The sequence below is a fragment of the Chiloscyllium plagiosum genome, unplaced genomic scaffold, assembly GCF_037043375.1.
Source record: "Chiloscyllium plagiosum isolate Xiang-an unplaced genomic scaffold, Cpla_swu_hap1 HiC_scaffold_27, whole genome shotgun sequence".
Classification (NCBI taxonomy): domain Eukaryota; kingdom Metazoa; phylum Chordata; class Chondrichthyes; order Orectolobiformes; family Hemiscylliidae; genus Chiloscyllium; species Chiloscyllium plagiosum.
In genome coordinates, this window is record NW_028270165.1 from 31,504,211 (window position 1) to 31,531,815 (window position 27,605).

General features: G+C 47.1%; 2 protein-coding genes across 3 annotated transcripts in view; both read left to right on the top strand.

Moving 5' to 3' along the window:
- Window positions 1–3,427: 3,427 nt before the first annotated feature.
- Window positions 3,428–27,605, top strand: part of LOC148143526 (uncharacterized) — a 59,383-nt gene continuing 35,205 nt past the window's right edge. The window contains exon 1 of the mRNA XM_087974262.1: window positions 3,428–3,710. The gene's annotated coding sequence lies outside the window, so the exon portion shown is untranslated. The remainder of the gene's footprint in view (window positions 3,711–27,605) is intronic.
- LOC122543639 (uncharacterized) lies at window positions 3,704–26,912 on the top strand. Of its 2 annotated transcripts, none has more exons than XM_087974264.1 (2): window positions 3,704–6,446; window positions 26,547–26,912. In XM_087974264.1, exon 1 carries the CDS (start codon window positions 3,987–3,989, stop codon window positions 5,745–5,747), a length of 1,761 nt encoding a protein of 586 aa, XP_087830390.1. In that variant the 5' UTR covers window positions 3,704–3,986; the 3' UTR covers window positions 5,748–6,446; window positions 26,547–26,912. The 2 variants fall into 2 exon arrangements, with proteins under 2 accessions (XP_087830390.1, XP_087830392.1); XM_087974266.1 differs by lacking the exon at window positions 26,547–26,912 and adding an exon at window positions 14,316–14,335.

A 27,605-nucleotide genomic window follows, 5' to 3' on the forward strand; every position in this document is an offset into this window, starting at 1 on the left:
GATGCAGCAGGTTATAGATCAGTTAGAGGCATGGGCAGAAAAATGGCAGCTGGAGTTTAATCCGGACAAATGTGAAGCGATACATTTTGGATGGTCAAATACAGGTGGAAATTATACAGTGAATGGCAGAACCCTTAGGCATATTGACATGCAGAGGGATCTGGGTGTGCAGACCCACAGATCACTGAAGGTGGTAGTGCAGGAAAGGCCCATGGCATGTTTGCCTTCATTGGAAGGGGCATTGAGTATAAAGGCGGACAGGTTATGCTGCAGCTTTCTAGAACTTTAGTTCGGCCACACTTGGAATATTGCGTACAGTTCTGGTCACCACACTATGCTTCAGAGTGGAAATTATGAGGCTTTTTGTTCCCAGGGTGGAGGGGTTAATTACTAGGGGACTCAGGCTCATGGTGCGGGGTGGAAACTTTAAAAAAGAGAGGCAGGAAGCTTAAAAGAGATGTGCGAGGCACTTTTTGTTTACAGAAAGGTGAGTGTCTGGAATGCACTACCAGAGGAGGTGGTGGACACAATTGTAGCATTCATGAAACACCTGGATGAAAACACGAATAGGAAGGGAATAGAGGGAAACAGATCCTGGAAGTGAAGACAGCTTTAGTATGGAAGGGCAAAATGCGACAGAGCAGGCTTCGAGGGTTTGTTTCTGTGCTGTATTCTTCTTTGCTCTCCATCGCTTTTCCCCATGGTAATGGAGTTTAAAACTAGAGGGCATAAGTTTAAGGTGAGAGGGGAGAGACACGAAAGGGGGATTTGTTTTTCCACACAGAGAGTGGTGAGTGTTGGAATGGACTGCCAGAGGTAATGGTGGAAGCGAGTACGATTTTGTCATTCAAGAAACATTTAGGTGGGTATATGGACGGGATAGGAATGGAGGGATACGGATCAAATGCAGGCAAATGGGATTAGTTTAATTGTGAAAACTGGGTGACATGCATAAGTTGGGCCGAAGGGCCTGCTTGCATGATGTAGACCTCGTTGAGTCTATGACAGCGAAGTAACAGTCCACACAGCTCTTAGTCAGGATGGCGTGTGGCTTGAAGGGGAACCTCTAGATGGTGGTATTCCAATGAAAATGCCAGCTTGTCCTTCTAGATGGCAGAGGTCACAGTTTTATAAGATGCAGGAGAAGGATTGTTGGTCAATTTTGGCTGTCCTTCTTCTAGACAGTCCACAGTGCGGCCTGTGTGTGTCGGTGTTAGAGTGAATATCAAAGGTGGTGGTTAGAATCAGATTTACAGAATTGTTACAGTGCAGAAGGAGGCAACGTGCCTGTGTGAGCTCTGAGAGTCTCACTGAGTGCTATTTTCCTGCCCACTACCTGTAACTTTGCACTTTGATGCTTTTCAAATAACTGTCTCATTCTCTTTATGAATACCTTGATTGAAGCTTCCAAATTGAAGTATCAATTAACTGGGCTCCTTTCTTCTGTATGGGGTTGAGTTTCGGGAATGCGGTTGGTGCAGCTGTCATCTGTGCGATCAGGGAGTATTCTACTGTACTCCCAATTTTAGACAGTGGACAGACTTTGGGGAGAAGGGAGGGAAGCGAATTACCACAGAATTCCCATCTCTGAGAAAGAAAGTCATTGCTGTATCAGCTGTAGTTGGTTGGATGGAGGACACAAGCGTGAGGAAGTTCTGGCATCCACAACAATCTTCCTTTGTGTTCGGGATTGCTCGAACAAGTGGACTGTTTTCACCCTGATTCCCATTGACTTCACGGTTACATGTAGCCTTGTTGTTAAGGAGAGTCACTCTCACCTCACTTCAAGAATTCAGCTGAAAATGTGTTGCTGGAAAAGCGCAGCAGGTCAGGCAGCATCCAAGGAACAGGAGAATCGACGTTTCGGGCAAATTCAGCTCCCAGGATATGCAGGTCCTGGGCCTGCTCCACCGCCAAACCAATACCACCTGACTCCTGGAGGAAGACTGCCTCCCATTTAACTCCCCACTCCCTTGTGCCACCTCCTCATTCCTGATTAAGAGCTTATGCTTGAAACGTCGATTCTCCTGCTCTTCAGATGCTGCCTGACCGGCTGTGCTTTTCCAGCAACACACTCCTCGACCAGTTTTGGACCAGGTCTATCACGAGGTCAGCAGCTGAGTGGCCTTGGTGGAATCTGAACAGAAAGCCCAGTAAGCAGGTTATTGCTAAAAAATGCTTCACAGAACTGCCAAAAGTCGGGTGACAGTGCTGCCTCACCGCAACGGAGGTGCAGATTGGATTCCAGCCTCAGGGGACTGTCTGTGTTGGAGTTTGCAAATTCTCTCCGTATCTTCATGGGTTTCCTCCGGGTTCTCCGGTTTCCTCCCACAGTCCAAAGCTGAGCTGATTAGGTGGATTGGCCATGCTAAATTGACCAGGAGGTCCAGGGATGTGCAGGCCAGGTGGATTCCCGCCTCAGGTGACTGACTGTGGGGAGTTTGCATGTTGTCCCTGTGTCTGCGTGGGTTTCCTCCGGGTGTTCCGGTTTCCTCCCACAGTCCAAAGATGTGCAGGTCAGGTGAATTGGCCATGCTAAATTGCCTGCAGTGTTAGGGAAGGGGTAAATGTAAATGTAGGGGTTGGGGTATGGGTGGGTTGCGCTTCGGCGGGTCGGTGTGGACTTGTTGGGCCGAAGGGCCTGTTTCCACACTGTAATGTAATGTAATCTAATCTAATCTATTTACAGAATAGAGGGAAGGACATTTGCTTATCCGAGGAAAGGGAAGGTCTGGAATTCCCTACCCAGAGAATTGTGGAAGGTAGATCACTGGCAGAAATTAAAGAGGATTTAGATAGATTATTGAATGTCAGGGTGTTGAGGGATATGAGGAACTGGCAAAAAAGTGAAGTTGAAGCTTGGGGTAAGTAGGCCTTGATCTTTTAAAATAGCTTGAGAGGATGAATGACCCAAGCCTGCTCCTATTTCCCTGTTCATTCCAACTCCCTGTGAAAGGAATTTGCAAACTCCCTCACTTTTAGTCCAGGATAGAAATTCAAAAGAGCCAATATTTTTTTCATGGGTGGAAGTTGCTGTGCACAAATCCTCCCCTTCTAACCCGCTGTCAAAGCAGTTCCCAGCTGCAGTTTCTAACTGGGGTCTTGGGGATGGGGGGCATGTTCCTGTCTCAAGGTTCCGCCCTTTGTCCCTTTAAATCCCACCCTCGGTCCTTCCAGCTCCAGCGCCGGCGATGCGCATGCTTCGCACCGCTGTCCAGTCCCGCCCCTTCATTGACTCCGATTGGTTGGAGGACCAGCGCTGTCCTCCGGTCCTCCAGGCCCGCCTCCTCCCTCGCTATTGGACTTGACTATCCGTCAATCATCCAGCCCTTTGGTGCGGGAGCAGACCTGCGCAGCATGGTTTTGCTCCCCGAACGGCTGTGCACATGCGCGGCCGCCATTTTAGCAGCTTTCTTCAAAGTGGGGTCAGGGTCTTGTCTCCAGCTGTAACCATTAGTCAGAATGGGTTGGAGATAATTATCCAATATTTTATTGGGATTTCACCCAGGAATGAGGGTGGGAGAGAGAAAGAGAGAGTGTGGGGGACGGGGAATTATTATTTGGAGGGAACAAGAGAGGAAAATACACCACAGAAACTGGAATTGTCTGTTTAATGATTTCTCTGCCTCACTGACAGTGAACTGTTTGGTCACAGGGACTAGAAGAGGAGGGTCACATCAAGGAAACCCAAAACAAAGCATCAGGGCAAGGTCTGACAGTGACACCAACATCAGGAGTTGAACATCACTGCTGTCTTGATTGTGGAAGGAGACGTGTTTGCTTTGTCTGAGGGGAAGGATTTCTAACATCAATACGACTGGAAGAGCACCGAGCCGCACCTGAGTGAGAGTGTTCCAGTGAGCTGACTGTGTACAGCGCTTTCACCAGACACACAGACTTTAAGAAACTATTTAGAGGAGAAACTGCGCACCTGCGATAGGGTTAGGTGTTCCCTGACTGGATAAGATTTGAACTGATCCTTCAATATGGAGGGGCACAAAGACCCTGTCACCATGGAGAAACCATGTAAATGTGTGGAGTGTGGGAAGGGATTCAGATTTCCATCCAGGCTGGACGTGCATCGACGTACGCATACTGGGGAGAAACCATTCACCTGCTCAAAATGTGAGAAGGGATTTGCTCGTTTGTGCAGCTTACAGATACACCAGAGAACTCACACTGGAGAGAAACCATTCATCTGCATCAAGTGTGGTATGGGATTTGCTCATTCATCCAGTTTACGTGTACACCAGCGAATTCACACTGGGGAGAAGCCATTCAAATGCTCAGAGTGTGAAAAGGGGTTTGCTCATTTATCCAGCTTACAAATGCACCAGAGAACTCACACTGGGGAGAAATCATTCATCTGCTCTGACTGTGGTAAGGGGTTCACTCATTCAACCAGTTTACATGTACACCAGAAAGCTCACACAGGAGAAAGACCATTCACCTGCTCTGACTGTGGGAAGGGATTTCTTCAGTCATCCAAGTTACATCAACACCAAAGAATTCACACTGGGGAGAAACCGTTCGTCTGCTCTGAATGTGGGAAGGCATTTGCTCAGTCATCCACTTTAAATGTCCACCAGAGAATTCACACTGGAGAGAGACCGTTCACCTGCTCCAAGTGTGGGAAGGGATTCGCTCAGTCATCCAGCTTACATGAACACTGGAGAACCCACACCGGTGAGAGACCATTCATCTGCTCTTACTGTGGGCAGGGATTCGCTGAGTCATCCACCTTACTTAACCACCAGAGACTTCACACTGGAGAAAAACCATTCGCTTGCTCTGAGTGCGGGAAGCGATTCACTCAGTTGTCCAACTTGCATCAACACCAGAGAACGCACACTGAAGAAAAACCGTTCACCTGCCCTGAGTGTGGGAAGGGATTTGCTCAGTCTTCCAAGTTACGTGAACACTGGAGAACTCACACCGGGGAGAAACCATTCATCTGCTCTGACTGCGGGAGGGGATTCGCTCAGACGTCCACCTTGCGTGCACATCGGAGAATTCACACCAGAGAGAAGCCATTCATCTGTTCTGAGTGTGGGAAGGGATTTGCTCAGTCATTCAAGCTGCACCAACACCAGAGAACTCACACTGGGACGAAACGTTCATCTGCTATGACTGTGGGCTGGGATTCACTCAGTCATCCACCTTACATGTACAGCAGCGAATTCACACTGGAGAGAAATGACTCACCTGCTCCAAACGTGGGAAGGGATTTGCTCAGGCATCTAGCTTACATGAACACTGGAGACCTCGCACTGGGGAGAAGCCATTCATCTGCCCTGAGTGTGGGAGGAGATTTGCTCAGTCTTCCAAGTTACATGAACACTGGAGAATTCGTATCTGGGAGAAACCATTCAACTGCTCTGATGATGGGCAGGGATTCCCTCAGCCATCCACCTTGCATAACCACCAGAGAACTCACACTGGAGAAAAACTGTTCACCTGCCCTGAGTGTGGGAGGGGATTTGCTCAGTCTTCCAAGTTATGTGAGCTCACGTGAAACCACTGGAGAACTCACACTGGAGAAAAACCATCCACCTGCTCTGACCACTGGAAGAGATTCACTTGGTTATCCGACATACATTCATAGCACGGAACTCACAGTGGAGAAAAACTCTTCACCTGCCCTGGGTGTTGGAAGGGATTTACTGAGTCACCCAAGTTCTGTGAACACTGGAGAATTCGCACCGGGGAGAAGCCATTCATCTGCTGTGACTGTGGGAAGGGATTAGCTCAGACTCGCAGGTCGCATGTACGTCAGAGAGGTCACACTGGAAAGAAAAAACGTTCGCCTGACCTGAGTGCGGGAAGAGATTCACTCAGGTTTCCAACTTAAAACAACAGTGTGCGAAATGATACACTCACTCATCCGATCTGCTGAGGGATCAGCAAGGTCATGAGTGACTGTGGGGGGGGTGGGTCTAACAGCTTCTATAATGTACTTGTGTAATGGCTTGCAAACTTTATCACGTGTATAATCAGCTTGCCATTTTTGAACAATTCATCCGTGTTTGTGTGAGGGTCGGATCATCTGGTTTGAGGATTTCAGATGTCGTGTGTCGATCACGAAATGATGTCTCCAATCCAGATCGCTAAGGGTTCATTGGACATGGCAATAAACCACTGATGGAGAGCGGAAAAGCAAGTGAGAACCGGCAGTTTCGCAAGAAGATGGCCTTTTGGCGTAAGAACAGCTTGATTTGCAGCAACGCCGGGACTAGTTTTTGACCACCAAGCACAGAGGAATGCTTAGGAAATCTACTCAGAGGAGGCAGTGTAGCACGTGACATAAGATCCAGTATCTTATTATTGTATGGGACTTTTCACAGTTCGTTGGACTTCTGCGGATTGGGTTCACACGTGGTGCCGTGGGAGTTGAGATTGAGCTCCAAGTGCCAGCCATCACCGGGTTTCCTGACGAGTGAAAGGATGTGAGGTTTATGTGTTTTAATATATCTAAAGTAGTTTAAGTTATTAATTTTGTTGAACTCTGTCTAAAGTAGTGTAAGCTAATAATTATTAGATTACTATATATATATTATTCAGTGATCTAAGCTAATAAATTTGTGTGGCACACTAGTTTGGTCTCAGCTGAAATGCCATATCCAGTTCTGTGGGCCGCATTTTGCAAGCATTACAGAGATTTCATCGAGTATTACAGCACACACAGAGACCCTGTGGCTCATCGTGCCCAAATCAGTTGTCAAGTCCCTATCTACTTTAATCCCGATTTGGAGATGCCGGTGTTGGACTGGGGTGTACAAAGTTAAAAATCACACAACACCAGGTTATAGTCCAACAGGTTGAATTGGAAGTACACTAGCTTTCGGAGCGACGCTCCTTCACAAGCACCTGATGAGGGAGCAGTGCTCTGAAACCAATGCTTCCAATTCAACCTGTTGGACTATAACCTGGTGTTGTGTGATTTTTAACGTTGTACTTTAATCCCATTTCCCAGCACTTGTGTGCAATGGCAGCTCAAGCATTCAACTAAATCCTTCTTAAATGTAGTTTCTGCCTGGACGCAGAGAGTTCCAGGTACCTACCAGCCTCTGGCAGGAATGATTTTGCATCCCCTCTAAACTTCCTGCCTTTTACTTTAAATCCACGCATCCCCGTGTCATTGATCCTGTGGCTAAAGGGGAAGACTTTTTTCCTAACATCCCTGTGTATAATAATTTTGTAGACCTCAGTCAGGTCACCCCTCAACCTTCTCTGCTTCATATCAAAAGACACAGCTTATCTGGCCTCTCTCTATAGTTAAACTGATCCATATCAGAAATGTCCTGGGAAATCTCCACAACCTTCCTACAGGAGAGTGACCAGAGCTGTGCACGGTACTCCAGCTGTGGCCTGAGTAATGTCATATCCAGTCCCATCTTAACCTCCCTGCTTTTGTGTTCAGTGCCTCAGTGATTAGAGGCAAGTATCCGATATGCCGAGTGCAGATTTGTTTTCCTTTAAGCTTTCACAGAGGATGTGGGTGTCACTGGTGAGGCTGACATTTAGTGACCATCTCTAAATGCTCTGCAGAAGGTGGTGGTGAGCTGCCTTCTTTAACCACGTTAAAAATCACACAACGCCAGGTTCTAGTCCCAAGTTAAAAATCACACAACACCAGGTTATAGTCCCAAGTTAAAAATCACACAACACCAGGTTATAATCTCAACAGGTTTGTTTGGAAGCACTAGCTTTCGGAGCAGTGCTCCTTCATCAGGTGGTTGTGGAGTATAAGATTGTAGGACTGCATTAGTCAGTTGTTAATGTAGAGTCATAGGAGAATGGGTCTGGGTGGCATACTCTTTGGAGGGTTGGTGTGGACTTGTTGGGCCGAAGGGCCTGTTTCCACACTGTAGAGATTTTATGACACAGAATTTATAGCAAAAGTTTACAGTGTGGTGTAGCTGAAATTACAGATTGAAAAAGACCTGAATTGTTTGTTAAGTCTGTTCACCTTTCAGAATGGGCATGTTGGTCTCAGTACGTAAATCCCAGAACTTTTTTTTTTAAAGTTACATTCTCAAGTGAACTTTAACAATAGGTTCCACGTTGGCCCAGATAATGCACTGAAGATGTGAGGTGCCCCGGGTGAGGCTGTCAGTGCCCCAATGTTCAGACTGATTCTCATCTAAAAAAGGGATTTACAGAATCTTACATGGATTCATATAGTTTTTGAGCAAAATAAAGTGTATTTCTACAAGTACAAATGCACCCCACCGACTTTTATGTGTGCGCGCATGGGGTGGAGGAGGTATGAGTGTCTGTGAGAGCGCGTGTATGTGTGTGAGTGTAAAGAGGTATAAGTCTGTGAGAGTGCGCGTGTGGGAGTGTGTGAGCGTATGAGAGAGCTTATGTATGAGAGAGGGTCTGTATGTGTGTGTAGTGCAGTGGGGTCACCTGTAGTGTGACATTAACCCAAGGTCCCGGTTGAGGTCATCTCCGTGGATACCGAACTTGACTATCAGCCTCTGCTCAGCCACTTTGTGTTGTTGCCTGACCCACAGTCCGCCTTGGAGGGTGGTCACCCGACGGTCTGAGGTCGAATGTCCAAGATCGCTGAGGTGTTCTCCGACTGGGAGGGAACACTCCTGGCTGGTGGTTGTTGTGTGGTGCCCATTCATCCGTTGCCATAGCCTCTGCTCGGACTCGCCAACGTACCATGCCTCAGAGTATCCTTGCCTGCAGCGTATGAGATAGACAACGTTGGCCGAGTTACAAATACCTACCATGGTGGGTGGTGTCCCCATGTATAATGGTGGTATCCGTGCCCACACTCTGATACATCTTGCAGCGCCTACCGTGACAGGGTTGTATGGTATTGGCGTGAAAGCTGGGCAGTTTGCTATGAACAATGATCTGTTTGAGATTTGGTGGTTGTTTAAAGGCGAGCAGTGGGGGCGTGGGGAAGGTCTTGGCGAGGTGCTCATCCTCATTGTTAATGTGTTGCAGACTGTGAAGAACATGGTGTAGTTTTTCAGCTCCTGGAAAGTACTGGACAACGAATCAGTATGACCAATGGGGCACAGACAGCCTCGCACAGGGTACCTCCCACCTTCAATGCATTATCTGGGCCGGCGTGGCATCTATTGTTAAAGTTCACTTGAGAATGTAACTTTAAGAAAGTTCTGGGATTGACATATGAAAGAACTGAAACCAACATGGTCATTCTAAAAGATGAGAGACTTAACAAACAATCCAGGTTTTTTCAATATAGAAGTTCAGTTACATCACATTCTAAACTTTTGCTATAAATTCTGTGTCCTCTGATTCTTACACTCCACAACCACCTGATGAAGGAGCAGCGCTCTGAAAGCTAGAACCAAAAGAGAAAAGTTTGGCAGCATCTGTAAGGAGAGTAAAGAGCTGTCATTTCGAGTCTAACTGACCCTTTGTCAAAGGGTCAGTTAGACTCGAAACATCAGCTCATTGCTGTCCTTACAGATGCTGCCAGACCTGCTGGGATTTTCCAGCATTTTCTCTTTTGGTTTCAGATTCCAGCATCCGCAGTAATTTGCTTTTATCCTCTGAAAGCTAGTGCTTCCAAATAAATCTGTTAGACTTGTGCGTTTTTTTAACTTTGTCCACCCCAGTCCAACACTGGCAACTCCACCTCATGGCTTCTTTAACCACAGCAGTCGAGGGACACCCATAATATAATCAGGGAGAAAGTTCCAGGATTTCAGCCAGTGACAGTGAAAGAATGGTTGATACAGTTCCAAGTCAGGGTGATGTGTGTCTTGGAGGGGAAACTGTAGATGGTGCTGAAAATTAAAAATGCCACCCTTGTTCTTCTGGATGACAGGGGTCACAAGTTTGCATATCAATGGCGAAGGATTTTTCATGAATTATAGCAGTCCTTCTTGTAGATAGTGCACAGTGCGGCCTGTGTGTGTGTGTCAGTGATGGAGTGAGTGTTAAAGGTGATTGGAATCAGGTTTGCGGAATAGTTACGGTGCAGAACGAGGCAGTTTGGCCCACGTGTCTGTGCGAGCTCTGAGGGGTTTCTCACTGAGGGACACTTTCTTGCCTGCTGCCTGTAACTCTTCATGCTGAACCCTTCCAAATAAAAACATCAATATCTTTATGGATATCTTGATTGAAGCTCCCAGATTTTTTTTTTAAGAATCCCTACAGCCTGGAAACCGACCCTTTGGCCCAACAAGTCCACACCGACCCTCCGAAAAGTAACCCACTCAGACATATACCCCTACCCTATATTTGCCCCTGAAGGTAAGTGATTGATATTTGAGTGGGTGTGTTCTGTACCCCAGGCCCTACATAGTAGGGCCTCTCTCCCATCCTCCTCCTCTAACCTAACTTTAAAGTTCACAGGTAAGCTACTCTGTTCTTGCTTTGGAGACGAAGTGTAGAGTAATGGCAGCGCAGGCAGTGGAATGTTCCTCCTGCCGGATGTTTGAGGTAGGGGTGACCACCAATACTCCTGCCGACTTCATCTGCAGGAAATGCAGTCAGATTCTGCTCCTCACAGAACGAGTTAGGGAACTGGAACTGGAGTTGGATGAACTGAGGATTATTCGAGAGGCTGAGAAGGTGATAGATAGAAGCTACAGGGACATAGTTACGCCAGAGAACAGAGGTAGCTGGGTAACAGTTAGAGGTGGGAAGGGGAGGAAGCAGGCAGTGCAGGGATTCCCCTGTAGTCATTCCCCTAAACAATAGGTATACCGCTTTGGATACTGGTGGGGGGGACAGCCTAGCAGGGGTAAGCTGCAGTGACCGGGTCTGTGGCGTGAGGTCTGGCTCTGAGACTCAGAAGGGAAAGGGGGAGAGGAGGAGAACGCTAGTTATAGGAGACTCTCTAGTTAGAGGGACGGACAGGCGGTTCTGTGGGCATGGGCGAGACTCTCGGATGGTTTGTTGCCTCCCGGGTGCCAGGGTCCGAGACGTCTCGGACCGTGTCTTCAGAATCCTTAAGGGGGAGGGTGTGCAGCCAGAAGTCGTGGTGCACGTTGGCACCAACGACATAGGTAGGAAGAGGGGTGGGGAGGTCATTCAAGAGCTCAGGGAGTTAGGCTGGAAGCTGAAAGCTAGGACAGACAGAGTCGTCATCTCTGGGTTGTTGCTGGTGCCACGTGACAGTGAGGCAAGGAATAGGGAGAGAGTGCAGTTGAACATGTGGGTGCAAGGATGGTGTAGGAGGGAGGGCTTCAGGTATTTGGACAATTGGACTGCATTCTGGGGAAGGTGGGACCTGTACAAGCAGGACGGGTTGCACCTGAACCAGAAGGGCACCAATATCCTGGGGGGTAGGTTTGCTAGCTATCTTCGGGGGGGTTTAAACTAATTTGGCAGGGGGATGGGATCCGGACTTGTAGTCCAGCAAGTAGGCTAGCTGTTTGTCAGGATGTCCAAGTATGTGGGGAGGCTGTGAAGAAGGTAGCACTGACAGGGAATACTTGCGGACACAGAGATGGGTTCAAGTGCGTATACTTCAACGCAAGGAGTATCAGAAATAAGGTCGCTGAACTTAAGGCATGGATCGGTACCTGGGACTACGATGCTGTGGCCATCACGGAAACGTGGATAGAAGAGGGACAGGAATGGTTGTTGGAGGTTCCTGGTTACAGATGTTTCAGTAAGATTCGGGAAGGTGGTAAAAAAGGAGGGGGGGTGGCGTTGCTAATTAGAAATGGTATAACAGCTGCAGAAAGGCAGTTCGAGGGGGATCTGCCCTTAGAGGTAGTATGGGCTGAAGTCAGAAATAGGAAAGGTGCAGTCACCTTGTTGGGTGTTTACTATAGGCCCCCCAATAGCAGCAGAGATGTGGAGAAACAGATTGGGAAACAGATTTTGGAAAGGTGCAGAAGCCACAGGGTAGTAGTCATGGGCGATTTCAACTTCCCAAATATTGATTGGAAGCTCTTAAGATCAAGTAGATTGGATGGGGCGGTGTTTGTGCAGTGTGTCCAGGAAGCTTTTCTAACACAGTATGTAGATTGTCCGACCAGAGGGGAGGCCATTTTGGATTTGGTACCCGGTAATGAACCGGGACAAGTGATGGGCTTGTTAGTGGGTGAACATTTTGGTGATGGTGGCCACAATTCTATGACTTTCACCTTGGTTATGGAGAGAGATAGGTGCGTGCAACAGGGTAGGTTTTACAATTGGGGGAAGGGTAATTACGATGCTGTAAGACAGGATCTGAGGAGCATAAGTTGGGAGCATAGGCTGTCGGGGAAGGATGTCGTGGAAATGTGGAACTTTTTCAAGGAACAGATACGACGTGTCCTTGATAAGTATGTACCGGTCAGGCAGGAAAGAAATGGTCGTGTGAGGGAACCTTGGTTGTCGAGGGAGGTTGAATGTCTAGTGAAGAGGAAGAAGGAGGCTTACATAAGGTTGAGGAAACAGGGTTCAGACAGAGCAGTGGAGGGATACAGGATAGCCAGAAGGGACCTGAAGAAAGGGATTAGGAGAGCCAAGAGAGGGCACGAAAAATCTTTGGCGGATAGGATCAAGGATAACCCAAAGGCATTTTATGCGTATGTGAGAAACATGAGAATGACAAGAACGAGGGTAGGTCCAATCAAGGACAGTAGTGGGAGACTGTGTTTTGAGTCGGAAGAGATAGGAGAGGTCTTGAATGAGTACTTTTCTTCAGTATTTACGAATGAGAGGAACCGTATTGTTGAAGAGGAGAGTGTGAAACGGACTGGTAAGCTAGAGGAGATACATGTTAGGAAGGAAGATGTGTTGGACATTTTGAACAACTTGGGGATAGACAAGTCCCCCGGGCCTGATGGGATATATCCTAGGATTATGTGGGAAGCAAGAGAGGAAATTGCAGTACCATTGGCAATGATCTTTTCATCTTCACTGTCAACGGGGGTGGTACCAGGGGACTGGAGAGTGGTGAATGTTGTGCCCCTGTTCAAAAAAGGGAATAGAGATAACCCCGGGAATTACAGGCCAGTTAGTCTTACTTCGGTGGTAGGTAAAGTAATGGAAAGGGTACTGAGGGCTAGGATTTATGAGTATCTGGAAAGGCACTGCTTGATTAGGGACAGCCAGCACGGATTTGTGAAGGGTAGGTCTTGCCTTACAAGTCTGATTGAATTCTTTGAGGAGGTGACCAAGCATGTGGATGAGGGTAGAGCAGTGGATGTAGTATACATGGATTTTAGTAAGGCATTTGATAAGGTTCCCCATGGTAGGCTTATGCAGAAAGTCAGGAGGCATGGGATAGAGGGAAATTTGGCCAATTGGATAGAAAACTGGCTAACCGGTCGAAGTCAGAGAGTGGTGGTAGATGGTAAATATTCAGCCTGGAGCCGTTACAAGTGGAGTTCCGCAGGGATCAGTTCTGGGTCCTCTGCTGTTCGTAATTTTTATTAATGACTTGGATGAGGGAGTCGAAGGGTGGGTCAGTAAATTTGCAGACGATACGAAGATTGGTGGAGTTGTGGATAGTGAGGAGGGCTCTAGTCGGCTGCAAAGGGACTTGGATATGATGCAGAGCTGGGCTGAGGAGTGGCAGATGGAGTTCAACCCTGCCAAGTGTGAGATTGTCCATTTTGGAAAGACAAATAAGAATGCGGAATACAGGGTTAACGGTAGGGTTCTTAGTGAGGTGGAGGAGCAGAGGGATCTTGGGGTCTATGTACATAGGTCCTTGAAAGTTGCCACTCAGGTGGATAGAGCTTGTAAGAAGGCCTATGGTGTATTAGCGTTCATTAGCAGAGGGATTGAATTCAAGAGTCGTGAAGTGATGTTGCAACTGTACAGGACTTTGGTTAGGCCACATTTGGAGTACTGTGTGCAGTTCTGGTCGCCTCACTTTAGGAAAGATGTGGAAGCTTTGGAGAGGGTGCAGAGAAGATTTACCAGGATGTTGCCTGGAATGGAGAATAGGTCGTACGAGGATAGGTTGAGAGTGCTAGGCCTTTTCTCATTGGAACGGCGAAGGATGAGGGGTGACTTGATAGAGGTTTATAAGATGATCAGAGGAATAGATAGAGTAGACAGTCAGAAACTTTTTCCCCGGGTACGACAGAGTGTTGCAAGGGGACATAAATTTAAGGTGAAGGGTGGAAGGTATAGGGGAGATGTCAGGGGTGGGTTCTTTACCCAGAGAGTGGTGGGGGCATGGAATGCGCTGCCTGTGGGAGTGGTAGAGTCAGAATCTTTGGTGACCTTTAAGCGGCAATTGGATAGGTACATGGATGGGTGCTTAAGCTAGGACAAATGTTCGGCACAACGTCGTGGGCCGAAGGGCCTGTTCTGTGCTGTATTGTTCTATATTCTATGTTCTAATGCACCTGACCTACAAATCCCTTTAGGCAATTTAGCGTGGCCAGTTGACCTAATCTGCACATCTTTGGACTGGGGGAGGAAACCGGAGCAAACCCACACAGACACGGGGAAAACGTGCAAACTCCATACAGACAGTCGCCCGAGGCTGGAATTGAACCCGGGTCCCTAGTGCTGTGAGGCTGCAGTGCTAACCACTGAGCTACCAACTCAGAGGTATGGAGGGATCAGGCAGTATTGAGTCCATCAATGGCATTATGCACATGAAGCAAGCAATGAGGAATAAAGGCATCAACATCTTTATGGATATCTTGATTGAAGCTCCCAGATTGAGTCTCAATCAACTCGGCTCCTTTGGTCCTGAGTGGAGTTGAGTTTTGGGAACGTAGTTGGTGCTGCTGTCATCCAGACAAACAGAGCTTACCGTCGCATTCCCAGTTGTGCCTTGCAGATGGTGGACAGACTTTGGGGGGCACAGGAGGTAAGCTAATTGCCACAGCATTCCCAGTCTCTGAGAGGTGCAGGTGAAGTGGTTTGGCCATGGTAAATTGACCAGTGTTCAGGTTAGGTGAGTTAACTGTGGTAAATATGGGATCGTGGGAGTCTAGGTCTGGGTGGGATGCTCTTTCAAGAGTTTGTGTGGATGTGATGGGCCAAATGGCCTCTTTCAGCACCTTAGGGATTCTTGTTGTGTCACTACACACTTACTGACCAGACGGGCTGCTCTCTTATCAGAGAGAAGTGACTGGTGGTGATTTAACGTGAGGGCCACCAGACCTTAGGCAAGGGAAGAAGTCGAGAAGGAGAGTCCTTCATGGTAACCTCAAACCAGTGAAGGGAATTGAACCCATGCTGCTGGCATCACACTGCTCTGCAAACCAACAGTCCAGCTAATTGAGCCAGGATGGGCCAATGGGCGGCGAAGTGGCAGATGGAGTCTAATTTAGGTAATTGCAAGGTGCTGCATTTTGGGAAAAGGAGTTAACCGTGGAAAATATGGGATTGTGGGAGTCTAGGCCTGGGTGGGATGCTCTTTGGAGAGTTCGTGTGGTCAGGTCCTAGGGAGTGTTGCTGAACAAAGAGACCTTGGAGTGTAGGTTCATAGCTCCTTGAAAGTGGAGTTGCAGGTAAATAGGATAGTGAAGGTGGCGTTTGGTATGCTTTCTTTTATTGGTCATAGCATTGAGTGGAATCTGAACTGAACCACCCAGTGATCAGGCGGAGTGCTTCGCAGTGCTGTCAACGTCACTCGTGATCGGTTTTCCGACGGCTGGAATTAGACTAATGAGGGAGTAACTGCCCGAATGAGATTTGTCCTGCTTTTTGTCAGGACACACTGTAGCTGGTTGGAGGCGGTGCTGGAGTGGTCTGGTGACTGAACTAGTCATCCAAAGGTCTGTGGTAATGCCCTGGGGTCCTACATTCAAATCCCATTATGACAGGCAGTGGAATTAAAATTCATAAGGAAAGAATATCTGGAATTAACAATCTAACGAAACTGCTGTCAAGTATTGAGGGGAAAAAAAAACATCTGAGTCATAGAGATCTGCAGCGTATGGGTTTTCAGCCATAGAGTCTGCAACAGTCAGTATGCCTTTACAGTGGTTGACAGTCACCATTCAATATTAATCTGCTGCAAGAATAGAGTAAATAGGCAAAGTCTTTTCCCTGGCGTCGGGGAGTCCAGAACTAAAAGGCATAGGTTTAGGGTGAGAGGGGAAGGATATAAAAGAGACCTAAGGGGCAACTTTTTCACACAGAGGGTGTTACCTGTATGGAATGAGCTGCCAGAGGAAGTGGTGGAGGCTGGTACAATTGCAACATTTAAGAGGCATTTGGATGGGTATATGAATAGGAAGGGTTTGGAGGGATAGGTGGGACTAGATTGGGTTGGGATATCTGGTCGGCATAGACGGGTTGGACCGAAGGGTCTGATTCCATGCTGTACATCTCTATGACTATGACTCCATGTGCTGTGACTTTTCCCTCTGTTATGTAATACATAAAGTATGAATTGTGCTACACAGAACACCTCTCGCAAGTGACTAATGCCTCGTGTCATCAGAAGGACACCTGAAATGTTGCGTGCAAGTTTGTTCTCCTTATCGAAGGAAGGATGTTCTTGCTATAAAGGGAGTGCAAGGAAGGATGAGGGAGATTTAAACAATCCTTAGATAAGCACATGGATGATTTTGGGGTAGCGTAGGGGGACAAGCTGAGAATAGTTCACAGGTCGGCGCAACATCAAGGGCCGAAGGGCCTGTTCTGCGCTGTCTTGTTCTATGTTCTATTACCATCTTGATCTCTGGGATGGCAGTGCTGACGTATGAGGAGAGATTGAGTCATTTAGGATTAGAGTCTGCACTGGTCAGAAACAGCTTTTGAGTTCTGAAGCAATGCTGGAAGTTTCATAGTCATCTTTCAGGTATCACTGGGGTCAGGGAGGGTCCCAGCGAACTGGAAAACCCCCTGTTTAAGAAAGGACTAAAGCAAAAGATGGGAAATTATAGGCCGATTAGCCTGACTTCAGTTGGTGGTAAGGTTTTGGAGCCCATTGTGAAGGATTAGATTTCTGAAGACTTGGAAGTGCATGGTAAAATAGGGCAAAGTCAGCATGGTTCCATCAAGGGGAGGTCATACCCGACAAATCTGCTAGAATTGTTTGAGGAGGTAACAAGTAGGTTAGACCAAGGAGAGCCAATGGATGTTATCTACCTGGACTTCCAGAAGGCTTTTGACAAAGTGCTGCATAGGAGGCTGTTGAGTAAGATAGGGACCCACGGTGTTAGAGGCAAGGTGCTAGCATGGATAGAAGATTGGTAGAAGGCATAGAGTTGGGAGAAAAGGGACCTTCTCAGGATGGAAGCCGGTGACTAGTGGTGTTCCGCAAGGCTCAGTGTTGAGAACCACAATTTTTCACTTTATACGTTAATGATCTGGATGAAGGAACCAAGGGCATTCGGGCTAAGTTTGCAGACGATACAAAGATAGGTGGAGGGGGTGAGGCAGAAGAAAGATTTAGACGGGTTCAGAGAGTGGGCAAAGAAGTGGCAGATTAAATCCAGTGTGGAAAAGTGTGAGGTCATGCACTTTGGTCGGAAGAATAGAGGCATGGACTGTTTTCTAAAGGGGGAGAAAATTCAGAAATCTGAAGTGCAAAGGGACTTCGGAGTCCTAGGCCAGATTTCTCTGAAGGTAAACTTGCAGGTTGAGTCAGCAGTTAGGAAGATAAATACAGATGTTGTCATTCATCTCGAGTGGACTAGAATAGAAAAGCAGCGGTGTCCTTCTGAGGATTTATAAGGCTCTGGTCAGACCACATTGAGAGTATTGTGAGCAATTTTGGGCCCCACACCTCAGGAAAGCCCTGGAGGGGGTCCATAGGAGGTTCACGAGAATGATGCCAGGAATGAAAGGCTTAACAGATGGGGAACGTTTGAGGATTCTAGGTCTATACTCGATGAAGTTTAGAAGGATGAGGGGAGATCTAATTGAAACTAACAGAATACTGAACGGCCTGGACAGAGTGGATGTTGGGAAGATGTTTCCATTGGCAGGCAAGACAAAGACACAGCCTTAGAGTAAAGGGAAGACTCTTTAGAACAGAGATGAGGAGAAACTTCTTTAGCCAGAGAGCGGTGAATCTGTGGAATTCATTGCCACAGAAGGCTGTGGAGGCCAGGTCATTGAGTATATTAAAGACTGAGATGGAGATGTTCTTGTTTGCCAAGGGGATCAAAGGTTACAGAGAGAAAGCAGGAAAATGGGGGAATAACCTATCAGCCATGATTGAATGGTAGAGAAAAACTTGATGGGCTGAATGGCCTAACCTCTGCTCTTACATCTTATGGTCTTATGTGATTCACTGGAGTTTAGAAGAATGAGGGGGGAGGAGTCTCATAGAAAATTGTAAAACTCTCACAGGGCTAGACAATTTGGCTGCGCGAAGGATGTTCCCAATGGTAAGGGAGTCCACATATATAACAGTAAGGGGGGGTAATCATTTTAGGACAGACGAGAAATGATTTCACCGGGGAGTGCTGGCCCTGAGGAATTCACAGCCATAGAAAGCAATCGAGGCAAAAACATTGTGTTCCTCTGCTACCGCAAGACGTGCAAAACCTGTGCCCAACCCCCAACTTCTGTCCTAGGTCCCAAAGGATCCTTCCTCATCTGAAATAAATTTACCTGCGCTTCCACAAATGTCATCTTCTATATCTGTTGCACCCGATGTGGTCTCCTCTACGTCAGGGAGACAGGGTGCCTTCTTGCGGATCGTTTCAGAGAACATCTCTGGGACACCCGCACCCACCAACCCCACTGCCCTGTGGCTGAACACTTCAACTCCCACACACACTCCGCTGAGGATGTGCAGGTCCTGGGCCTCCTCCATCGTCAAACCCTAACCACCTGACGTCTGGAGGAAGAACGCCTCATCTTCTGCCTCAGGACCCTGCAATCACACAGGATCAATGTGGATATCACCAGTTTCCTCATCTCCCCTCCCTTCACCTTATGCCAGTTCCAAGTTTCCAACTCGGCCCCGCCCTCTTGACCTGTCCATCGTCCTTCCCATCCATCTGCTCCATCCTCCTATCTGACATATCACCTTCTCCCCCACCTTCATCTACGTCAGCTTTCCCAGCTACCTTCCTCCCAGTCCCAGTCCCAACCCCCCTCCCATTTCAGTCTCAGCCCCTGGCCCACAAGCCTCATCCCTGATGAAGGGCTTTTGCCTGAAACGTCGATTCTCCTGCTCCCTCAAATGTCTGCCCATGATGCAACTTTCAAGGAACTGTGTACCTATAGTCCTCTTTGTTCGACAGCACCACCTAGGGTCCTACCATTTACTGGATAGGTCCTGATTCATTTGGTGTTGAATATCATCAGCTTTTGAATGTGGAATAAAAAAACGTTTGTCTCAGGGGAAGGATTTCAATCGTTAGTGTGACAGGACAAGTACCAAGACATGCATTCACTGCATTGAGAATGTTCCAATAAACTAATGATAGAAACTCCTTTCATCAACAATTCCTGATGAAGGGCTTATGCCCGAAACGTCGATTCTCCTGCTCCTCGGATGCTGCCTGACCTGCTGTGCTTTTCCAGCACCCCACTCTCGACTCTGGTCTCCGGCATCTGCCGCCCTCACTTTCTCCCCCTTTAATCAGTGACACGTACTGAGTGAGTGTGTTCTCGAGCACAGACCGTGGAAAGAGCTTTAACTGGTTATGCTGACCTGGGAAAAAAAACACTCCATTCACAACGGGGGTGATATTGTACAAGTGTGTGTGTGTGTGGCTGAAACTCCAACCAGTTATTCAATTTGTGGAGACTGAGGAGCTGGACGAAATTACAGAAACTGTGGGAAGGGATTCAGAAATCTGCGCACTGTGGAAATACATCAGTACAGAAACTGTTCACCTGCTCTGAGTGTCAGGAGAGATTCATTTGATCACAGCACCCACACCCCGACAGGCTGTTTGCCTGCTGTGTTGTGAGAGAAGTAACGGATGGTCATGGAACCTGTATACAGTCTGATGAAATGATCACTTGAACCCAGAGTAGGCTGTCATTCGTGCGAACACGTTGATAGGGCATTTGTTCCATGAGGCTTTTACAGAACATCCTCCATTATGGGCTTTTCACAGGTCTCTCCTCAGTAGCAACTTAGTGATGCACGATCGGTTTGGATAACTGAGTCAGTCCGTTCTCCATGCTGAATGGTCTCTCGCTAGTGAATTCGCTGGTGCACAGTAATCGGAGATGATCGCCTGAACCCCTGCGTACATGTCGATGGGACATCTTAACTCTGGACTGTTTACAGCCCTTCATGCAACACACAGGCATTTAAGAGTTCCTCATTGATTGTCTGATCAGGGGGGTTAGGGAGGGAAGGCTGTTGAATGAGTGAATCCATTCCCACACTTGGAACAGATAAATCCAGTGTGATTACTTGACGAGTATCCAGATCAGAAAGGGAATTGCATCCCATTCCAAAGGGCCTGTACTTCCAGGGTTTTGCTGGTGTGCCTGAAACTCCACGGTGACAGAGGAGGTGATCGTTTGAAGGATCGTCCACAGATGATCTATGTTCAAAATCCAATGATATTCAGGACTGATGGGTGTATGAATAGGAAGGGTTTGGAGGGATATGGCCTGGGTGCTGGCAGGTGGGACTAGATTGGGTTGGGACATCTGGTCGGCATGGACGGGTTGGTCCGAAGGGTCTGTTTCCGTGCTGGACATCTCTCTGACTCTATGATGAATTGAGTGTTTCTGTCAAGTCTAAATATGATGTTTGGTTTGAGCTTTCAGGCTGCAAATAACTCCCTTTCCAATGCCCTGTGAAATGCTTATTCGGGAGGTAGAAGTCAAAGAGAACACAACAAAACCAAGGCAGGTTGTGAAATTGAGCTTCATGAACGAATAATTTGTACAGCTGGCAGTAGGAAATGGGATCAGCAGTTGTTGGAAATATCTTGTAGTTCTCTGGGGATAGTGCAGTGAAATTAGACTGGATTGCTGTAGAAGGAGATGGCCCAGACTCAATTCTTTACCTCTGATAACGTTTTGTATTCTTTCATGAGATGTGGACATTGCTGGCTTGTCTTTCAGTTTTTAGAACATAGAACATAGCAGCACAGTACAGGCCCTTCGGCCCTCAATGTTGCACCTACCGATAGAGCCAGTCTGAAGCCCATCTATCCTACACTAGAACATAGAAGAATACAGCGCAGTACAGGCCCTTGGGCCCTCGATGTTCCGCCGATCCAAGCCCACCTAAACTACACTAACCCACTATCCTCCATATACCTATCCAATGCCCTCTTAAATGCCCATAAAGAGGGAGAGTCCACCACTGTTACTGGCAGGGCATTCCATGAACTAACGACTCGCTGAGTGAAGAACCTACCCCTAACATCAGTCCTATATCTACCCCCCCTTAATTTAAAGCTATGCCCCCTTGTAATACCCGACTCAATACGCGGGAAAAGGTTCATACTGTCGACCCTATCTAACCCCCTAATCATCTTGTACACCTCAATCAAGTCACCCCTAAACCTTCTTTTCTCTAGTGAAAACAGCCCCAAGTGCCTCAGTCTTTCCTCATACGATTTTCCTTCCATACCAGGCAACATCCTGGTAAACCTCCTCTGCACCCGTTCCAATGCCTCCACATCCTTCCTATAGTATGGCGACCAAAACTGCACACAATATTCCAGATGCGGCCGTACCAGAGTCTTATACAACTGCATCATGACCTCAGGACTCCGGAACTCAATTCCTCTACCAATAAAAGCCAGTACGCCATATGCCTTCCTCACCGCACTATTTACCTGGGTGGCAACTTTCAGAGATCTGTGTACATGGACACCAAGATCCCTCTGCTCATCCACACTACCAAGTATCCGACCATTAGCCCAGTACCCCATCTTTTTGTTATTCTTCCCAAAGTGAATCACCTCGCACTTAGCTACATTGAATTCCATCTGCCACCTTTCTGCCCAGCTCTGCAGCTTCTCTATATCCTGCTGTAACCTGCCACATGCTTCCTCACTGTCAACAACTCCTCCGACTTTCGTATCATCCGCAAACTTGCTCACCCAACCTTCTAACCCCTCTTCCAGGTCATTTATAAAAATGACAAACAGCAATGGTCCCAAAACAGATCCTTGCGGAACACCGCTAGTGATGGCACTCCATGAAGAAACTTTGCCATCAACTACTACCCTCTGTCTTCTTCCATCCAGCCAATTCCTAATCCAAACCTCCAACTCACCCTCAATGCCATATCTCCGTATTTTCTGCAGTAGCCTACCATGGGGAACCTTATCAAACGCCTTACTAAAATCCATATATACCACATCTACCGCTTTCCCCTCATCAACCTCCTTCGTCACCTTTTCAAAGAATTCAATAAGGTTTGTGAGGCACGACTTGCCCTTCACAAAACCATGCTGACTATCCTTGATCACATTATTCCTATCTAGATGTGCATAAATCCTATCCCTTACAATTCTCTCTAAGACTTTGCCCACAACAGAAGTGAGACTCACCGGCCTCCATTTCCATCCATGTGTTTATCCAATGGTCATTTAAATGGCCTTAAAGTTGGCGAGTCTACTACTGTGGCAGAAGTGGGTACTGCAGATGCTGGAGATTAGACTCAAGATTCGAGCGGTACTGGAAAAGCACAGCAGGTCAGGCAGCATCTGAGGAGCAGCACAATCGACGTTTCGGGCAAAAGCCCTTCATCAGGAATAGCCTGATGAAGGGCTTTTGCCCGAAACATTGACTTTCCTGCTCCTCGGATGCTGCCTGACCTGCTGTGCTTTTGCAGTACCGCTTGAATCTTGAGTCTACTACTATTGCAGGCAGTGCATTCCACACACTTACGATTCTCTGAACAAAGAAACTACCTCTGACATCGGTCCTATACCTATCACCCCTCAATTTAAAGCTGTGTCCCCTCGAGCTTGCCATCACCGACCGAGGAAAAAGGATGTCCACCCTATCTAACCCTCTGATTATCTTTTTTGCATTGGAGAAACTGGTAGTGAGCTGCCCTCTTGAGTTAAAAAATACTGCAACAATACAAGACCTTAGTCTGACCACATTTGGAGTAATTGTGCCAGTTTTGGTCTCAGAATATTTACTTGCCATAAAGGGACTCCAACAAAGGTTTACTTGGTTGATACCAGGGATTGTAGCAGTGTGCTATGAGGAGTGATTGGTTCAGTTGGGCCTGTATTCAATCAGGTTTATTAAAATGAGAGGGGATCTGATTGCAATGTACAAAATACTAACAAGGTTGGAGAGACTAGAAGCAGGAGGAATATTTCCCAAGTTGGGGAGTCCAGAGACAGGAGTCACAGTTGATGAGAAATGCTTTCTTCAACCTCTGGAATTTGCTACCACAGAGGTCTGCGGAGGTCAGGACACTGAGAAATTCAAAATTAAAAGTCACACAACACCAGATTATAGTCCAACAGGTTTATTTGGAAGCACTAGCTTTCGGGGCACTGCTCCTTCATCAGGTGGTTGTGGATTAGAATCAGTCTGACCATTGTGGCACAGACTGCCTCACACAGGGAGCTAACACCTTCAATACATTATCTGGGCCAACGTAACACCATTTGTTAATAGAGTCAGAGAGGTGTACAGCATGGAAACAGACCCTTCCGTCCAACCTGTCCGTGCCGACCAGATATCCCAACCCAGTCTAGTCCCACCTGCCAGCACCCGGCCCATATCCCTCCAAACCCTTCCTATTCATATACCCATCCAGATGCCTCCACCACTTCCTCTGACAGCTCATTCCATACCCGTACCACCCTCTGTGTGAAAAAGTTGCCCCGTGGGTCTCTTTTATATCCTTCCCCTCTCACCCTAAACCTATGCCCTCTATTTCTGGACTCCCCGACCCCAGAGAAAAGACTTTGCCTATTTTACCCTATCTATGCCCCTCATAATTTTGTAAAGCCATAACATTTTTAAAAAGTTTTTCGATTTACATATGAAAGAACTGAAACCAACATGGTCATTCTAAAAGATGAGAGACTTAACAATCCAGGTCTTTTTCAATAAATAATTTCAGTTACATCACGCTGTAAACCTTTGCTGTAAACTCTGTGTCTTACAATCTTATTCTCCACAACCACCTGATGAAGAAGCAGAACTCTGAAAGTTAGTGCTTCCAATTAAATCTGTTGGACTATAACCTGGTGTTGTGTGATTTTTAACGTTGTACATCCCAGCCCAACACCGGCGTCTCCAAATCGAGAATATTCAAGAAAGAGACAGGTGAATGTCAAGACATTAAAGTGTCAAGAGTTATCGAGAGAAAGCAGGAATATGGTGTTCAGGTCGAGGATCAGCTATGATCGTATCGAATAGAGACAAAAAAAAACTCCAGATGCTGGAATCCAAGGTAGACAAGCAGGAGAAAGCGAGGACTGCAGATGCTGGAGATCAGAGTCGAGAGTGTGTTGCTGGGAAAGCACAGCAGGTCAGGCAGCATTCGAGGAGCAGTAGAATCGATGTTTCGGGCATAAGCCCTTCATCAGGAAGTAGGAGGCTGGGAGAACATATTGAATGACAGAGCAGGCTCGGAAAGGCTGAATAGCCGCCTCCTGCTCCTAGGTTCTATGTTTCTTGAACTGTGAAGTCCTCCGTGTGCAGAGACCCTGCTGCGGAGAGCGTTCCAGGATTTTAACCCAGCGACAGCGAAGGAACAGTCAAGATAGATTGTGACTTGGAGGTGAACTTGCAGGCGATACTGATCACCTACCTACCCTTTTCCTTTCAGGTAATGATTTTGAAACATTCTGTCGAAGGTGGAGTCAAGGTATCATGTGAGTGTATCTGTCGCCCCACCAGATACTTCCTGAGATATTTTGCCCCAAAGTAAAAAAAAACATGCTCACGACATTGCCTAACCAGTGTTCTGAATATCTCAGTGCTTCAGTGATACGGATCTGAAATCTTCTTCCAAAAACAAACCTTTGCTTCAACAGTCAAAGTGCTGATGATATTCAGATCGTGCTGAATCGAGTGACTCACTCCAAATATCAAATCGAAATTTTTAACAGTTTTCCACCTGAAAATGTTTCTCCCCAATGTCCATTAAAATGTACTTACAAAACAAAATCACTCTCAGTCTGGGATAGTAATTCAGAGGGGCCAAACTCTTCTCTTTGAGTTTACTCTGTGATAATCCTCCCATTCTGCTATTGTGAGGAAGATATAAGGAATCTGCAAATCCTTCAACCCTGGCAACATCCTTGTAAATCTTTTCTGAACCCTTTCAAGTTTCACAACAAGTGCTGGCAAATGGGACTAGAGTAAAAGAGATGTATAGCACGGAAACAGACCCTTTGGTCCAACTCGTCCATTTTGACCAGATATCCTAACCTATTCTAGTCCCATTTGCCAGCATTTGGCCCAGACCCCTGTAAACCCTTCCTATTCATAAAACCATCCAGATGCCTTTCAAATGTTGTAATTGAATCAGCCTCCACCACTTCCTCTGGCAGCTCATTTCATAGGATGGCGAATTCTGGAATTCTCTACACCAGAGAATTATGAAGGCTAGGTGACTGAAAGTAATGAAAGAGGATGCAGATAGATTTTTTGAATGTCAAGGTGAGGATGGCTTTGAGGACACGGCAAAAAAAAAGTGGAGTTAAAGCCTGGGGCAGGGAGACCTTGATCTTTTAAAATAGCTTGAGAGGATCAATGACCCAAGCCTGCTCCTATTTCCCTGTTCATTCCAACTCCCTGTGAAAGGAATTTGCAAACTCCCTCACTGTCAGTCCAGGATAAAATTCAAAAGAGCCAATTTTTTTTTTAATGGGTGGAAGTTGCTGTGCACAAATCCTCCTCTTCTAGCCCGCTGTCAAAGCAGTTTCTAATTGTGGGGTTGGGGAGCATGTTCCTATCTCAAGGTTTTGCCCTTTGTCCCTTTAAATGCCGCCCTCGCTCCTTCCAGGGGCAGCGATGCGCATGCTTCGCTCCGCGGTCCCGTCCCGCCCCTTCATTGACTCCGATTGGTTGGAGGACCAGCGCTGTCGTCCAGGCCAGGCCCGCCCCCTTCCCCTTACCCCTACCTTTTGGTCCCGCTTCTCCGTCAATGATCCAAACGCCGCCCCGTGCGGGAAAGGGCATGCGCAGCACGGAATTCCGCCCTGCCCGACACTGCGCACGCGCGGTCGCCATTTTAGCAGCTTCCTCAAGTCGAGGTCGGGGTGAGGGGGGTATTGTCGCAACAGGAATTGCTGGAAAGATCTCAGCAGGTCTGGCAGCGTCTGTGCAGAGTAAATGTTTCGCGTCCAAGAGAGTCTCGTCTCCAGTTTGGTTTGATTTGTTACTGTCACGTGTGTTGGGGTACAGTGAAAAGTGTTGTCTCACTGTGTAAGTGCAACAGGGTGACAGAAGAGAGTGCAGGATACAGTGTTACAGCTGCAGAGAGAGAGATAAATATAAACATGAACATGAACATTAAAGAAGTCCATTCAAAAGCCTGATCACAGCAGTTTACAGTTGGTCAGAATGAGTTGGAAATTATTATCCAGTGTTTTATTGGGATTTCAATCCAATGGGGATGATGGCACGGAGAGAGTCTGCGCGCGCGTTATGGGGATTCATAACTTGGAGGGAACCAAGGGGACAACACACCACAAAAACTGTAATTGTCTGCTTGCGATTTCTCTACTTCACTGACGGTGAAGGGTTTTTATCATCTTCTTCTGTTACAGGGATTAGAAGAGGAGGGTTTACATCGTGAAACCCAAACAGAACATCAGGTCAAAGTCTGACAGAGTCGCACCATTCGTCAGGAGCTGAACATCACTGCCCTCTGATTGTGGGAGGAGAAGGAATTGTTTCTCTGGTTTGTCTGAGGGTTTAAATTTCAAACACTGGTGGGACTGGAAAAGCACTGGGATGCAAGTGCGCCTGAGTGAGAGTGTTCCAGGAAACTGACTTTGGAAACAGCTTTCGCTAGTTACCCAGACTGAACAGACATTGCATCGTTTAAAGCAGGAGAAACTGCACCTGTTCAGTGTCTGGATAAGGATTGAACTAAACCTTCAGTCTGGAGGGACACAAAGATACTGGCACCATGGAGAAACCATGGAAATGTGTGGAGTGTGGAAAAGGATTCAGATTTCCATCCTGTCTGGAAGTTCACTGGCGCAAACACACTGGGGAGAAACCATTCGCCTGTTTTGAATGTGGGAAGATATTCACTCAGTTATCCAACTTAAATCAACACCAGAGAACTCACACTGGAGAGAAACCATTTCCCTGCCTTGAGTGCGGGAAGAGATTCACTCAGTTATCCAACTTAAATCAACACGTGAGAACTCACACTGGTGAAAAACCGTTTATCTGCCCTGAATGCAAGAAGGGATTCACTCAGTTATCCAACTTAAATCAACACCTGAGAACTCACACTGGTGAAAAACCATTTATCTGCATTGAGTGTGGAAAGAGTTTCACTCAATTATCCCACTTACATCAACACCAGAGAACTCATGCTGGAGAAAATCTGTTCACCTACACTGAGCATTGGAAGACATTCACTCAGTTATCCCACTTAGATTCACACCATGGAGCTCTCGCAGTAGAAAAACTGTTTACCTGCTCTGAATGTGGGAAGGGATTTGCTGATTCATCCACTTTGCAAGTACACCAGAGAACTCATACAGGAGAGAAACCATTCACCTGCTTTGTGTGCGAGAAGAGCTTCACTCAATTATCCCACTTAAATCAACACCAGAGAACTCACACTGGAGAGAAACCATTTTCCTGCC

Excerpts from the sequence above, each read along its gene's own strand:
- LOC122543639 (XM_087974264.1), top strand. The coding sequence starts at position 3,987 with ATGGAGGGGCACAAAGACCCTGTCACCATGGAGAAACCATGTAAATGT.